This window comes from Anomaloglossus baeobatrachus, chromosome 4 (genome assembly GCF_048569485.1).
Source record: "Anomaloglossus baeobatrachus isolate aAnoBae1 chromosome 4, aAnoBae1.hap1, whole genome shotgun sequence".
NCBI classification, from domain to species: domain Eukaryota; kingdom Metazoa; phylum Chordata; class Amphibia; order Anura; family Aromobatidae; genus Anomaloglossus; species Anomaloglossus baeobatrachus.
In genome coordinates, this window is record NC_134356.1 from 280,841,984 (window position 1) to 280,857,275 (window position 15,292).

Consider the following 15,292-nt stretch of genomic DNA (forward strand, 5'->3'; position numbering starts at 1 on the left):
CAGACCTATCTTGATTGTGTATCAAAATACGAAGAACCCCATGTGGCTTTTTTAAAATTATTTAAAAAAATAATTGTAAAAAAACAACGCGTGGTCACCCCCCCTCAATTTTGAAACCCAGCCAAGACAAAGTAGACAGCTGTGGTTGGTATTCTCAACCTGGGGAGACGCATTGCTATTGCCCCCCACCCCTGCCTAAAAATAGCAGCCCACAGCCACCTTGGAATTGTCACATCAATTAGATGAGACAATTCCGGCGCTTTCCCAGCTCATCCTAATTGCCCTGGAGCGGTGGCAATCAGGGTGGTAAAGGACAGCTGTGATTTGGTAAAAAAATCCCAGCTATCATCAAGTCCGAGGTTAGTAATGGGGAGGGGTATATGAGACACCCCTATTACTAACCCTGTAAATCAAAAATCAAAACAAACACAAAACACAGAAAAATCCTTTATTAAAAAGAAAAAACAGCCCTCTTTCTCCAATTTATTAATGCCCAAAACACCCAGGTCCAACGTAATCCACACCCCAACATCCCACGATGATCCCGGCTCTGCTACATACTGAAGTTACACTGCAGGGGCACAATAGAGAACGTGATCACCCTCTGTGGCTTCAGGCAGACACTGACTGAGCAGAAGCTGTGAGCGGTGACGTCACTGAGTTTACTTGCTGTAATAGCTGGAGGTTCCCATGGTACCCCACCTGTGACTGCAGGTAAACTCACCTCAGGTGAACTCATTGAACTCAGTGACCTCACCTTAGGTGAACTCATTGAGTTTAATGAGACCTGCATCTCCTGGCCAAAAACCACGTTTCTTTGCCAAGAGATGCAGAGTTGGTGCTGGAATTTATACACCAAATTCCTGCATCAATACTGCATCTGCTGGCAAAAAACACATCACAACGCGATGCGTTTTTGTTGCATTTTTTTGCTAGGAGATGCAGATTTGGTGCAAGAATTTGGTTTAGAAATTCCAGCACCAAAATTTGCATCTGCTGGCAGAAAACTGCACAACAGACACGATTTTGATGCCATTTTGGTGTTTTTTTGCCAGAAAATGCAAATTTCGTGCAGAAATCTGGTGCAGACATTTCAGCATCAAATTTGCATCTCCTGGCAGAAAACCGCACCTAAACTGCATTTTTTTTGCCAGGGATGCATATTTGGTGCTGAAATTTATACACCAAATTCCTGCACTAAATCTGCATCTTCTGGCAAAAAAAAATCGCATCAAAACACAATGCAATTTTGATGCAGTTTAGATGCGTTTTTTAGCTGGGTGATACAGATTTGGTGCTGGTGCGGTTTTCTGCCAGGAGATGTAAATTTGGTACTGAAATGTCTGCACCAGATTGCTGCACCAAATCTGCATCTCCTGACAAAAAAAAAAGAATCAAAACTGCATATCAATTTGATGTGTTTTTTTTTTTATCAGGAAATGCAGTATTGGTGCAGAAATTTGTTGTATAAATTCCAGCACCAACTCTGCATCTCTCTCAAAAAAAATGTGGTTTTCTGCCAGGGGATGCAGATCTCATTAAACTCAATGAATTCACCTGAGGTGAGGTCACTAAGTTCAATAAGTTCCCCTGAGGTGAGTTTACTTGCAGTCACAGGTGGAGTACCTCCAGCCATCACTGCAGGTAAAATGAGTGTCTGCCTGAAGTCGAAGTGGGCGGTCATGTTCTCTAATGTGCCCGCACGCTACGACTTCAGTATGTAGTGGAGCTAAGATCCTCACGGTGTGTATTACATCTGACCTGGGTATTTTTAGGGGTTAATAAATTAGAGAAAGAGGGTGTTTTTGTTTCTTTTTTTTTTAAATAAAGGATTTTTATGTGTTTGTGTTTGTTTCTTTTTACTTACAGGATTAATAATGGGGAGATCCCATAGACCACCCATTAATAATTTAGGGTTTAGTGGCAACTGTGATTATTTACAAATTACAGCTGTTATTAACCTTTTATATTACCCTGACTGCCACCACACCAGAACAATCGTAAAGAGCCGGAATTGTCGCATATAATGGATACGACAATTCCTGGGCGGCTGTGGGCTGCTATTTTTAGGCTGGGGAGGGCAAATAACCATGGGCCTCTCCAGGCTGAGAATACCAGCCCTCAGCTGCCTGTTTTAGCTTGTCTGTGTTTCAAAATTGAGGGGGGACAACATGTCTTTTTTTAGAATTATTTTCTTAAATAATTAAAACAAGCCGCATAGGATCCTTCATATTTTGATACAAAGCCATGATAGCCCAAAAAGCTGCAGCCTGTAGCCGTTTACTTTATATGTCCTGGGTATCACAATATGGGTGACACTATGCTTTTTTTAAAATTTTTATACCACTATAGGGACGCTGACAGCGTGTGTGATTCCAACCAATCACAGATGCTGTCACAGAGGGTGGGGGTGCAGTCTGACTGCAACCAATCGCAGATGCCGGGACTAACGGTTGGCAGGGAAACAACAGTGAATATGCATGAGAGCTACTAATCGGACCCAAAAGCAGTGTCACAGCCGTGGGGAAGCCACGGCAAGTATAGCTGTACTGCATTATTCCTTATGTTCTTTCTTTTTCCTTTTTTTTTTTAATTTCTATCATTATTCAGGTGGCTGAACCCGAACAGTAGCACAAACTTTCGTGAGAAGTCCATTTTTGGGGTCCATGCATGGACACTAGGTGTCCAGTACGGACCCCGAACTTTACAGTTCGAGTTTGCTGATCTATAAATATAATCTCTGGCTGATAAAACACTGATTTTATTGGAATAGCAACACACAGCCTGCTAAAGGACAAAACACTGTAATCAAGAGCTCTGCTTTTACATCATGCTACTCTCAAATTCCAAAACAAAAATCTGCTGACAAATTCCCTTTAAAGTAAAAATACAAAAACACTTTACCACAATAATATTTTTGAAAATTTTAAATATTGAGGGCAAAGGTAAACAGTGTATGTTGGATTACTGTTCTTTACATGCAATGTATTATCTGGAATGATTTAAGCATCTCAAACCTAAATCATTAAAATGTTATTCTGAATAGTAATGGGCGAACCCCCCAATGTTCAAGCCTCACGTTTTGTAAAGATCGAGTTCGGGTTCTGAGATAACGCAAACGTGCGTCCGAACACTGAACCCGGGCTTTAAAGAATATAGTTAATAATAAAAACATTGTCATTATACTTACCGCTCCCGCGACATGTCCTACAAACTCTGTCTCCCGATCGCTTCTGCTTCCGTGTCCGATAATTGCTGTGCCCCCTGGTAAGCACCACTACTAAAGGACCTTTCATGACGTCATAGCCATGTGACCAGTCTGGCATGAATGTTGTACAGACATTGACTTACAGACTGGTCATATGGCTATGACATCATTGAAGGTCCTGTTAACTGAACTTTGACTGTCACTGTGTGATTGGGCACTGTGCCGGGTGATGCAATGCAACAATCGACCGACAGGAGTGGGTTGGCTGCATTTATTTGCATGCAGCTGAGGCGCTCCTGTCCTGAAAGCATCAGGCTGTGCAGGGTGATGCAATGCAAGACGCAAGTGGAAGCATACCCTCACTGTCAGCCTTCTTCTTGCTCTGTACAGAGCGATGAAGCAGTGCTGACATGGCTCTCTCTGCTTCTCACTCTGTATAGACGCTTGTCTGTACAGAGTGATGAAGCAGAGCTGACAATGCTCTCTATGCTCCTCACTCTGTTTAGATGCTTGTTTGCACAGAGTGATGAAGCAGAGCTGACAATGCTCTCTATGTTTCTTACTCTGTATAGACCAGGGGTCTTAAACACGCGGCCCCCAAGCCGCATGCGGCCCGCCAGTCTGATTTATGCGGCCTGCAGACACACAGTGCAGAACACTTGATATTTGCCCTCCACTGCCTCCAGTCATTTAGCGGTCGCCAGCCGCACTTTCACATTGCAGCCGCAGCCGGCCGCACTTCCGCCTTGGAGACGCTGCCATGGAGAAGCAATCAAAGGCGGCGTTCAATCAGATGTCAGCGCGAACCGATTGACGGCAGCGTTCAACTCGAGCTCAGCAGCGCGACCCGAGCAGCGCTGACGTCAGCTGCTTTGCCGGCGGGTGCAGCGGAAGGAACAAGAGCATAGGGCACGTTAGAACGTTTGTGGTGTCTGTGTTTGTGTGGTGTGTGTGTGTGTGTGTGTGTCTGATGATGAGTGTGTGTGTGTGTGTGTGTGTGTATGTGTATATGATGATGGCTGTGTGTGTGTGTGTGTGTGTGTGTGTGTGGATGATGATGGCTGTGTGTGTATATGATGATGGCTGTGTGTGTGTGTGTGTGTGTGTATGATGATGATGGCTGTGTGTGTGTGTGTATGATGATGATGATGGCTGTGTGTGTGGATGGTGATGATGATGGCTGTATGTGTGTGGATGATGATAATTGTGTATGTGTGTGTGGATGATGATGGCTATGTGTGTGGATGATGATGGCTGTGTGTGTGGATGATGATGATGGCTGTGTGTGTTGATGGTGATGATGAAGGCTGTGTGTGTGTGTGTGTGTGTGTGTGGGGGGGGGGGGGGATGGTGATGATGGCTGTATGTGTGTGTGGATGATGATGGCTGTGTGTGTTGATGGTGATGATGATGGCTGTATGTGTGTGTGGATGATGATGATGGCTATGTGTTGATGATGATGATGGCTGTGTGTGTTGATGGTGATGATGGCTGTGTGTGTTGATGGTGATGATGGCTGTGTGTGTGTGTGTGGATGATGATGATGATGGCTGTGTGTTGATGATGATGATTGCTGTGTGTGTTGCTGGTGATGATGATGGCTGTATGTGTGTGTGGATGATGATGATGGCTGTGTGTTGATGGTGATGATGATGGCTGTATGTATGTGTGGATGATGATGATGATGGCTGTGTGTTGATGATGATGATGATAGCGGTGGTGCCTGTGTGTGACTGATGATGGTGATGGTGGCTGGGTGTGACTGATCATGATGATGTCGGTGGTGGCTGTGTGTGACTGATGGTGGTGGTGGCTGTTTGCGACTGATGATGATGATGATGGCGGTGGTGGCTTTGTGTGACTGATGATGATGATGGCGGTGGTGGCTGTGTGTGACTGATGATGATCGTGGTGGTGGATGTTTGTGAGTGACGATGATGACGATGGCTGTGTGTGTATGATGATGATAAAAAATGATTTTGATGATGATGGTGACTGGAAGACCGGAAAATGTTACTTTCGGTCTCAGCCTTCTTGTCGGTCTGGACAGACGCTCATCTGTTCAGAGCGATGAAGCTGAGCTGACATTGACTTTGGACTACGTCAGAGGGAAGCTTTTTTTTTTTCTAAAAAAGATGGAGTCCCTAAATGTGTTTTTTGTTTAATTTCTAATAAAAATATTTTTCTCTGTGTTGTGTTTTTTTACTGTTTACTAGAAATTCGTGGTGGTCACATCTAATTTGACATGACGCCATGAATTTTGGGTTTACTACCAGCTGAGAATACAAAGCTGGTATTAAGCCCATTATTACCCAGCGTGCCACTGACACCAGGGACGCTGGAAGAGCCAGGTAAAGCACCTGGAAATGGCGCTGTGATGAATGCGCCATTTCCAGGGGCGGTTGTGGGCTGCGATTTTCAGCGTGGGGGGCCCAAAATGCTTGGGCCTTACCACGCTGAGAATCTCAGCCCTCAGCTGTCTGGTTTTACCTGGCTGGTGATCAAAATATGTCGGAAGCCCACACATTTTTTTTTCATTATTTAATTAAAAAACAATTGGGCTTCCCTGTATTTTGATTGCCAGCTAAGGTAAAGCCAGGGGTGGCAGCCCGTAGCTGTCCGCTTTATCTGCGCTGGGAATCAAAAATACTGCGAAGCGCTATGTCATTTTTTTATGTATTTCTTTTTACACTACTATGTGTGACAGATCCAACAGCCAATCACGGATGCTATGACAGAGAATGAGTGTCTGTGCTTGGCTGTTGGAATAACCTGGAATCTGCTTATACATTTTGATGCTGATGCCAATCACAGATGCCCACTCTCTTTGACAAATAAATAATATAAAAAAATGACGTTTCGCTTCACGGTATTTTTGATTCTCAGCGCATACTAATGTGGCATTGTTATAATAGTTGAAATAATTGATTAACAATTATATTGTATTGTATTAAATTTGAAAGGAATGTGGCCCTCTGCCCTAAATTTTTTTTATGTGCGGCCCACTTACTCTGATGAGTTTGAGACCCCTGGTATAGACGTTGTCTGTACAGAGTGATGAAGCAGAGCTGACAATGCTCTCTCTGCTTCTCACTCTGTATAGACGCTTGTCTGTAAAGAGTGATGCAGATCTGACAATACTCTCTGCTTCTTTCTTTGTAGAGACGCTTGTCTGTACAGAGTGATGAAGCAGAGCTGACAATGCTTTGATAGAGGGGATGGCTATGGGCTGCCACCCCCATCTGCCTGGCTTTACCTTGGCTGGCAATCAAAATACACTGTGTGCAGAATTATTAGGCAAATTAGTATTTTGATCACATGACACCCTATATAATGTGTGCTTAATTATTAGGCAACTTCATTTCCTTTGGCAAAATGGGTCAGAAGAGAGATTTGACGGGCTCTGAAAAGTCCAAAATTGTGAGATGTCTTGCAGAGGGATGCAGCAGTCTAGAAATTGCCAAACTTTTGAAGCTTGATCACTGAGCAATCAAGTGTTTCATGACAAATAGCAACAGGGTTGAAAGAAGCGTGTTGGGCAAAAAAGGCGCAAAATAACTGCCCATGAATTGAGATAAATCAAGCGTGAAGCTGCCAAGATGCCATTTGCCACCAGTTTGGCCATATTTCAGAGCTGCAATGCTACTGGAGTATCAAAAAGCACAAGGTGTGCCATATTCAGGGACATGGCAAAGGTAAGGAAGGCTGAAAAACGACTACCTTTGATCAAGAAACATTAGATAAAACGTCAAGACTGGGACAAGAAATATCTTAAGACTGGTTTTTCAAAGGTTTTATGGACTGATGAAATGAGAGTGACTCTTGATGGGCCAGATGGATGGGCCAGACGCTGGATCAGTAAAAGGCAGAGAGCTCCACTCCGACTCAGATGCCAGCAAGGTGGAGGTGGGGTACTGGTATGGGCTGGTATCATCAAAGATGAACTTGTGGGACCTTTTCAGGTTGAGGATGGAGTGAAGCTCAACTCCCAGACCGACTGCCAGTTTCTGGAAGACAGCTTCTTCAAGCAGTGGTACAGGAGGAAATTGGTATCGTTCAAGAAAAACATGATTTTCATGCAGGACAATGCTCAATCACATGCATCCAACTTCTCCACAGCGTGGCTGGCCAGTAAAGGTCTAAAAGATGAAAAAACAATGACATGGCCCCCTTGTTCACCTGATCTGAACCCCATAGAGAGAGAACCTGTGGTCCCTCATAAAATTTGATATCCACAGGGAGGGAAAACAGTACACCTCTCAGAATAGTGTCTGGGAGGCTGTGGTGGCTGCTGCACGCAATGTTGATCGCAAACAGATCAAGCAACTGACAGAATCTATGGATGGTCGGCTGCTGAGTGTCATCAGAAAGAAAGGTGGCTATATTGGTCACTAATGTTTTGTTTTTGCATGTCAGAAACGTTTAATTCTAAATTTTGTGCAGTTATATTGGTTTACCTGGTGAAAATAAACTAGTGAGATGGGAATATATTTGGTTTTTAGTAAGTTGCCTAATAATTTTGCACAGTAATAGTTACCTGCAAAAACAGATATACTCCTAAGATAGCCAAATCTAAAAAAAAAAAACCACTCCAACTTCCAAAAATAGTAAGCTTTGATTTTTATGAGTCTTTTGGGTTGATTAAGAACATAATTGTTGATTAATACTAAAAAAATCTTCTAGAATACAACTTGCATAATAATTCTGCAAACGGTGTACAGGGAGGCCCATTATTTTATTTTATTATTTATTAAAAAAAATTATTTAAAAAATTAAAAAAAATGCGTGGGCTCCTACCGTATTTTCATTGCCAGTCAGGTACAACCAGGGAGCTGGGATTCTCAGCATGGTAGGGCCAAAGCATTCTGGCCCCCCATGCTAAAAAATGCAGCCGTCTCTGGAAATAGCGCATTGTTTCTTAGCGCTATTTCCTGGCGCTTTACCTGGCTCGTCCAGCGGACTTGTTGGTGGTGGCACGCTGGGTAATAAAGGGGTTAACACCTTTGTATTCTCAGATGGTACTAAGCCCGAAATTCATGGTGTCATGCCAAATTATACATGGCCACCATTAATTTCTAGTAAACAGTAAAAAAAAAACACAACACAGAGAAAAATTGTTTTTATTAGAAATAAAACAAAAAAAATGTAGAGATTCTATCTTAGTTCGACTTAGTCCACAGATAGAGCATTGTCAGCTCTGCTTCATCACTCTGTACAGACAGCGTCTATACAGATTGAGAAGTAGAGAGAGCATTGTCAGCTCTGCTTCATCACTCTGCACAGACAGTGTATATACAGAGTGAGAAGCAGGCTGACACTGAGGCCGAAGTTCCACTTGTGTATGACTCGTGCAGTCTCGCATCGGCATCACCTGGCACGGACTGACACTCTCCGAACATGAGCGCCTCAGCTGCATGGAAATACATTCAGCCAACCAGTTCTTGTCGGGAGAGTGTCCAGCTGTATTGGGTGATGCCGATGCAACACTCACACAGTGACAGTCAAAGTTCAGTTAACAGGACCTTCGATGACATCATAGCCATGTGACCAATCTGTAAGCCAGTGTGTGTACAACATTCACACCAGTCTGGTCACATGGCTATGACATCATGGAAGGTCTTTTAGTCAGTGGTGCTTACCAGGGGGCACAGCAATGATCAGATGCGGAAGCAGAAGCGGGCGGGAAACAGAGTCTTCAGGATGCGTCGGGGGACTTGTAAGTATAATTATAATGTTTTTTAATAATGTGCTTTTTTTTACAGCCCCTGGACCCGAATTGGACCCGAAATGTAACACGAGCTTCCCAGGAAAGCTCGTGTTCGGGATCGTGTGCACGAACACTATGTGTTCGGTAGGAATCCTGAACTTTACAGTTCGGGTTTGTCCATCACTAATTCTGAAATGTTTGCATGGCAGTTATGTTACTTATTGGTGGGTTTGAGATTTTACTTAAATGAAACCTGTCAGGTCAAAAAAGCGTTATAACCTACAAGCAGGAGCATGTGTGAGCTATTAACCCCTTCCTACCCATCCCTGTGTTATAATAATGTGTAATATGAAAGTAATAAAATATGGTTTATTACTTAAATATTCCTTATGTAAATGAGCAGGGTCTCTAGCCCCATGGGCGTCGCAACGCCCTGTAGGCATTTGCATGCTTTCCATGTTATCATGCCCCTGTGGGCGTGATACCATGGATTTACATGAGAGATGTCACTGTCAGCTCCTTCAGAATCCCACGCTTGCACGCTTACCATTCTCGCCGCCTTCTCATCCTGGTGTTTACTTGTCTGGTTCAGACACGCACTGCGCATGACCGGAACCGCAGGAGTCTTCTGAGTGTGCGCAGTGCGCGTCTGAAGCTGACAATCAAACACCAAGATGAGAAGGCGGCGAGAATGGTAAGCGCGCACGTGCGGAATTCTGAAGGAGCAGACGTGAGGTCGCTAACGTAATCCATGGCATCACGCCCACAGGGGCGTGATACCATGGAAAGCATTCGAACGCCCACAGGGTGATGTGACGCACATTTGGCTTGAGACCAGCTCATTTACATAGGGAATATGTAAGTAATAAAACATATTTTATTACTTTCATATTGCACAATATTACAACAGGGATGGGTAGGAAGGGGTTACTAGCTCACACATGCTCCTGCTTGTGGGTTATAACGCTTTTTTGACCTGACAGATTCCCTTTAAACAAAGAGACTTGTACTACAAAATACAATATGTTGCTGTCAATCTTGATGTCTACGATACTGATTAGAATTTATTTTCTTTGCAGGATCTTGCAAACTGCGCAACAGATCCACACTTTGCCGGAATCTTATACACAGACTATTTCCTTTATTTTTATAGAGAATGTTCGTAATTAGACCACATATCACTATTTCTCCATGCCGCCATATTTTCATTGTACAAATATTACATAACATTGTTTCTTTTCTCACTGGGTTTGTTACCCCCGCATTAGGCTTAGAAACTTTAATATCCTGTTATCCGTTGATGTTACATTATTTTGGATGGAAACATGAACAATCCAAGTGTAAATAAGAGATGTCCCGCTGATTCTCCAAATGCAGCCCAATATATATCAGTGCTTAGAGAAAATGATGCTGAAGCTTGTACAATAATTGTGATCACAAGACTACAGCGCCTCTATATATACTATGTGCATCACCCTTATGCCCAGGCTTCTCTGCCGGCTATGCACTGCTATGTGATTGATATTGAAAACTGTTCACCCTTAGGGGTACTTTGCACACTACGACATCGCAAGCCGATGGTAGCGATGCTGAGCACGATAGTCCCCGCCCCCGTCGCAGCTGCGATATCTTGTGATAGCTGCCGTAGCGAACATTATCGCTACGGCAGCTTCACATGCACTCACCTGCCCTGCGACGTCGCTCTGGCCGGTGAACTGCCTCCTTCCTAAGGGGGCGGGTCGTGCGGCGTCACAGCGACGTCACATGGCAAGCGGCCAATAGAAGCAGGGGGGCGGAGATGAGCGGGACGTAAACATCCCGCCCACCTCCTTCCTTCCTCATTGCAGCCGGGACACAGGTAAGGCGATGTTCCTTGCTCCTCGGCTTCACACACAGCGATATGTGCTGCCGCAGGAACGAGGAACAACATCGTAACATTGGTCCTTCCTAAATTATGGAAATGAACGACGCTACACTGATCATACGATTTCGACGCTTTTGCGCTCGTTAATCGTAGTAAAAAGGATTCACATACTCCGATGTCGACAGCGACGCCGGATGTGCGTCACTTTTGATTTGATCCCACCGACATCGCACCTGCGATGTCGTAGTGTGCAAAGTACCCCTTAGAAGGGAAGTTTTGAAAATCACTAATCCTCCCAGATAGAATTCCTGTATTGTATTCTTAACATTGCTTTTAAATGGAATAATAAAATTGTTATTAAATATGTAAGTAAATTGCTCCTGTACTTTGTAAAGATTCAGCTGGAATGGGAGATGAAAAAAAACAATTCTGTAATTATGGATGACTTTCATTCTGCTCATTGTTCATGGTGCAATTTAGTTTTTCTCTATCAGTTACTGTACAAAAAAAAAAAAGTAAATTATTCAACTGTATTTTGTCATTTTTTTTTCCCACCTACACTGTGTGGATCATACATATTTTGTCTGGAGTGGGTTCCAAAGGCTATGGGCCAGATATATGTATATTGTCTAAAAGAAAACTGGATCAATAAATGAGCAAAAAAACCCTCTTTGTGATTAGTAAAATTTACATGACATGAAATCTAATGTAAGTTATTATTTATACAGTTCCCAAAGCTGCACCATGCTAGGAACGCATAGCACAAATACAGTTGAAACCAAACGTTTACATCCACTATCTAAAAAGAGACATCTGCATGTTTTTCTCACTATCTGACACGAAATCAGAATAAACCTTTCCAATTTTTGGTCAATTACCAAAATTATTTCTATTTGACAAATGCCAAAATAATGAAAGAGAGAATGTTTTAATGCATTTTTATTAATTGCAAAGTCAAAAATTTACATACATTTCATTAGTATTTGGTATCATTGCTCTTAAAGGGAACCAATCACCAGGATTTTCGTATATAACCTAAAGCCAGTGCTATACTGGCACTATCAGTTTGATTCTCTACATACCTCCAGTGGTCAGCTCAGATGTGTATGTTTTGAAATCCAAAAAAGTAAAGTTTATAAACTCATCAGCTTCTTGAGTGACAGCAGCTGAGGATCAGATAATATCTGGGGGGGGTATTCATACTTATCCCCGCCCTCTGTTATTTAACTTTACTTTCTTGGATTTCAAAACTTAAACATCCGAGCTGACCACTGCAGGTACAGTGCCTTGCGAAAGTATTCGGCTCCCTTGAATTTTTCAACCTTTTCCCATATTTCAGGCTTCAAATATAAAGATAAAAATTTTAATGTTATGGTGAAGAATCAACAACAACTGGGACACAATTGTGAAGTTAAACGAAATATATTGCTTATTTTAAACTTTTTTAAAAAATAAATAACTGAAAATTGGGGCGTGCAATATTGTTCATCCCCTTTACTTTCAGTGTAGCAAACTCGCTCCAGAAGTTCATTGAGGATCTCTGAATGATCCAATGTTGTCTTAAATGACTGATGATGATAAATATAAGCCACCAGTGTGTAATCAAGTCTCCATATAAATGCACATGCTCTGTGACAGTCTCAGTGTTCTGTTTAAAGCGCAGATAGCATCATGAAGACCAATGAACACAACAGGCAGGTCCATGATACTGTTGTGGAAGTTTAGTAAGTAAAAAGAACTAAACACATATACACAAAAATCCTTTATTGTAAATTAAAAACACCCTCTTTTACTAATTTATTAATCCAGAAAACACCCGCGCAGGTCCGACATAATACACACGAGCTCCCACGACGATCCCGTCTCTACCACATGCAGAAGCTGTGGTGATGGAAAATGCAACCACTCACTGCAGCTCCTGGGACACACTGAGGGTAAAGGGGACAAGCAGTGACATCAGTTGGTCACCGGAGGTCAGAGCCGTGTTCTCACAGTACCAAGTGTGACTGCTGGTGAACCCATTGGTGGATTGTCGTATTACGGGACATGGTGCCACAGCAGTCCAGCAATTCGGCAGTCAGGTTACCGTACTTCACACTCAGGGCTCTCTGATTACCTTAGTGAAAGTTGAACCTGCTGCTTTCAGTAAAAATGGAACCTGGTGCTAGATTGCCATGCGGGCGTGTCCTGCAATCCAGCAGCAGGTTCCACTTTCACTGCGAGCAGCGGGTTAAACTTTCACTGAAGGCAGCAGGGAGCTTCCTGTGTGACCTCCAGTGACCTGACTGCCGGATTGTCAGATTGCTGGATATTGCACCACAGCAGTCTGGCAATCTGGCAGCTATGTCCCCCAGAGTTCACACTCTGGCTGCTTGTTGCCCTCACTGACCGTTGAACCCGCTACTGTCAGTGAAAGTGTAACCTGCTGTCGTATTGCCGGACTGTCGGATTTTGGGACGCAGATGCATGGCAATCCAGAAGCAATTTCCATTTCACTGAGAGCAGCGGATTCAACTTTCACTGAGGACAGTGAGGAGCCCCGAGTGTGAACTCCGGTGACCTGAGTGCTGGATTGCTGGACTGCCGTGTCTTGCAAGCCGACAGTCCGGCAGCTGTGAGGCCTTTAACAGGCTCCCTTAAGGTTTCTGGGCCTCACAGCTGCTGGGAGACCAGGTGGCTGTATGGTTACCGGAGCTTATAGCCACTTAGTCTGGCGGCAGCTATCAACCTGGTAACTTTAATGGAGCCTTTAAGAGGTCCCAGAATTAGACTATGTAGAGTGGGCCTCCTTTGCATTTATTTGCAGCCCTACACCCGAGCAAAGCATCTCTCCTGAAACATGTCGGGAGTCTTTATGGTGAAGATTTTTAGAGTTAAGTAAATTAGGGTCAGATTGGGACTGCCCTTGTAAGGGCAGGAGTTAATGGGGATTGAGGAATAAGCTTAGTCCACTTCAGGGAAAGAGCTCTGTGCCTGTTAATGGACGGTTACCTGATCCCCTCATACCTCTGACCCTGCCTACAACAGACCCGGACCTATGGGTGAGACCAACCCTTTATTGAATTTATTATTGTGATTGTATATCCTACCACATGACCACTTTGAGTTTTCTATTACTAGGCTAAACTAATCCCCATATACTGGCATTATGATCATTTTATCTAACTAATCCAAACGACACCACTGTGACTTTGGTTTGATTTCTCTATAGGTAGTAATTAATAAAATCCTTCTATGATATACCGTAATATGACAATTTTCACATCTCATGTTAATCCTAATAATATGAGGTTTGACATTTTTTGCAGACCATGACAATATATGGGGATTTAAAATAAAATTTATTGTATCAATATGGCATAATTATTAGTGTTGTTCCCACTGGAACATGTACAGCTGTTTTTTTGGCCATTGTTTTGGTTACCTTTACTTGAAGTTTATGCCTGATATTCAGAAACTTGGTTTACAACTCTCAGTGGCCTATCAATGATTGACATTGTGGTTTGGTACCATTGAACAATTCTAATATTTTGCGGAACATACCGTCTCTAACAAGAGTGGTGTCCGTGAAACAGTTTTGTTCATGTTGTTGGTCCCTTCTGGACATGAATGTTGTTTTCTTTTGTTTGCCCAATTGCATCACTGCGCAATTTTTAAATATTTAAATAAAAGTTATGTATTATTATAATTTTCCTCAATAGTTGCTGGTAATAGCCTTTAAGAGAGCCTTTAACGTTCCTTGAGTTCTCAGCTGCTGGGACATCTGGAGACTGTGAACTGTTACCAGAGTTCACAGCCTCCAGGTGTCCCAACAACTGGGAACTCCAAGAAACGTAAAGGCTCCTTTAAGATTTCTGGGCCTCACAACTACCGGACTGTTGGACTGCTGTGTTGCTGTATCCCGCAATCAGACAGTTCAGCAATCCGGCAAACAAGTCACTGGAGTTAACACTCAGTGGCTCTCTGTTGCTCTCAGTGAACTCAGTGGAACCCGCTGCCAGATTGTTGGATTGTTGGATTGCGGGACATGGCAGCACAGCAGTCTGGCAAGCAGGTTCAATCGAGTTCACTAAGGGCAGTGAACTCCTGTGACTTGACTGCCAGATTACTGGACTGCTGTACTGCTGAGTCCAGCAATCCGGCAGCGAGTTCACTGGTGGTCACGCTTGGTACCTTTGGAACCCCAGCTGTGACCTCAGGTGAAGTGATTGAACTCAATCCCAGATTACCAGATTAGACAATGAGTGTATACTGAGTGGTGCAGACATTTCTGCACCAAATCTACATTTCCTGGAAAATAAAATGCACTGAAACTGCATGCGTTTATGATGCAGTTTTGATGCGCTTTTTTGCCAAGAGATGCAGATTTGGTGCAGAATTAGCTGCAACAAATCTGCATCTCCTGACAGGAAATTGTGTCAACAGCGCGTCAAAACCGCATCGCCAAATAATTAATGTACACACATTGCCTAATCTGTAAATCTGACATTGAGTTCCATGACTTCATCTAAGG

At 43.3% G+C, this 15,292-nt stretch overlaps 1 protein-coding gene across 2 annotated transcripts in view; it reads left to right on the forward strand.

Moving 5' to 3' along the window:
* MYRFL (myelin regulatory factor like) overlaps positions 1-11,312 on the forward strand; it is a 335,757-nt gene extending 324,445 nt beyond the window's left edge. For both annotated transcript variants that reach the window (XM_075344883.1, XM_075344884.1), the window contains one exon: positions 9,995-11,312. In XM_075344883.1, coding sequence (XP_075200998.1) covers positions 9,995-10,081 — 87 coding nt within the window. In that variant the 3' untranslated portion in view covers positions 10,082-11,312. The remainder of the gene's footprint in view (positions 1-9,994) is intronic.
* The last annotated feature ends 3,980 nt before the right edge of the window (positions 11,313-15,292 follow it).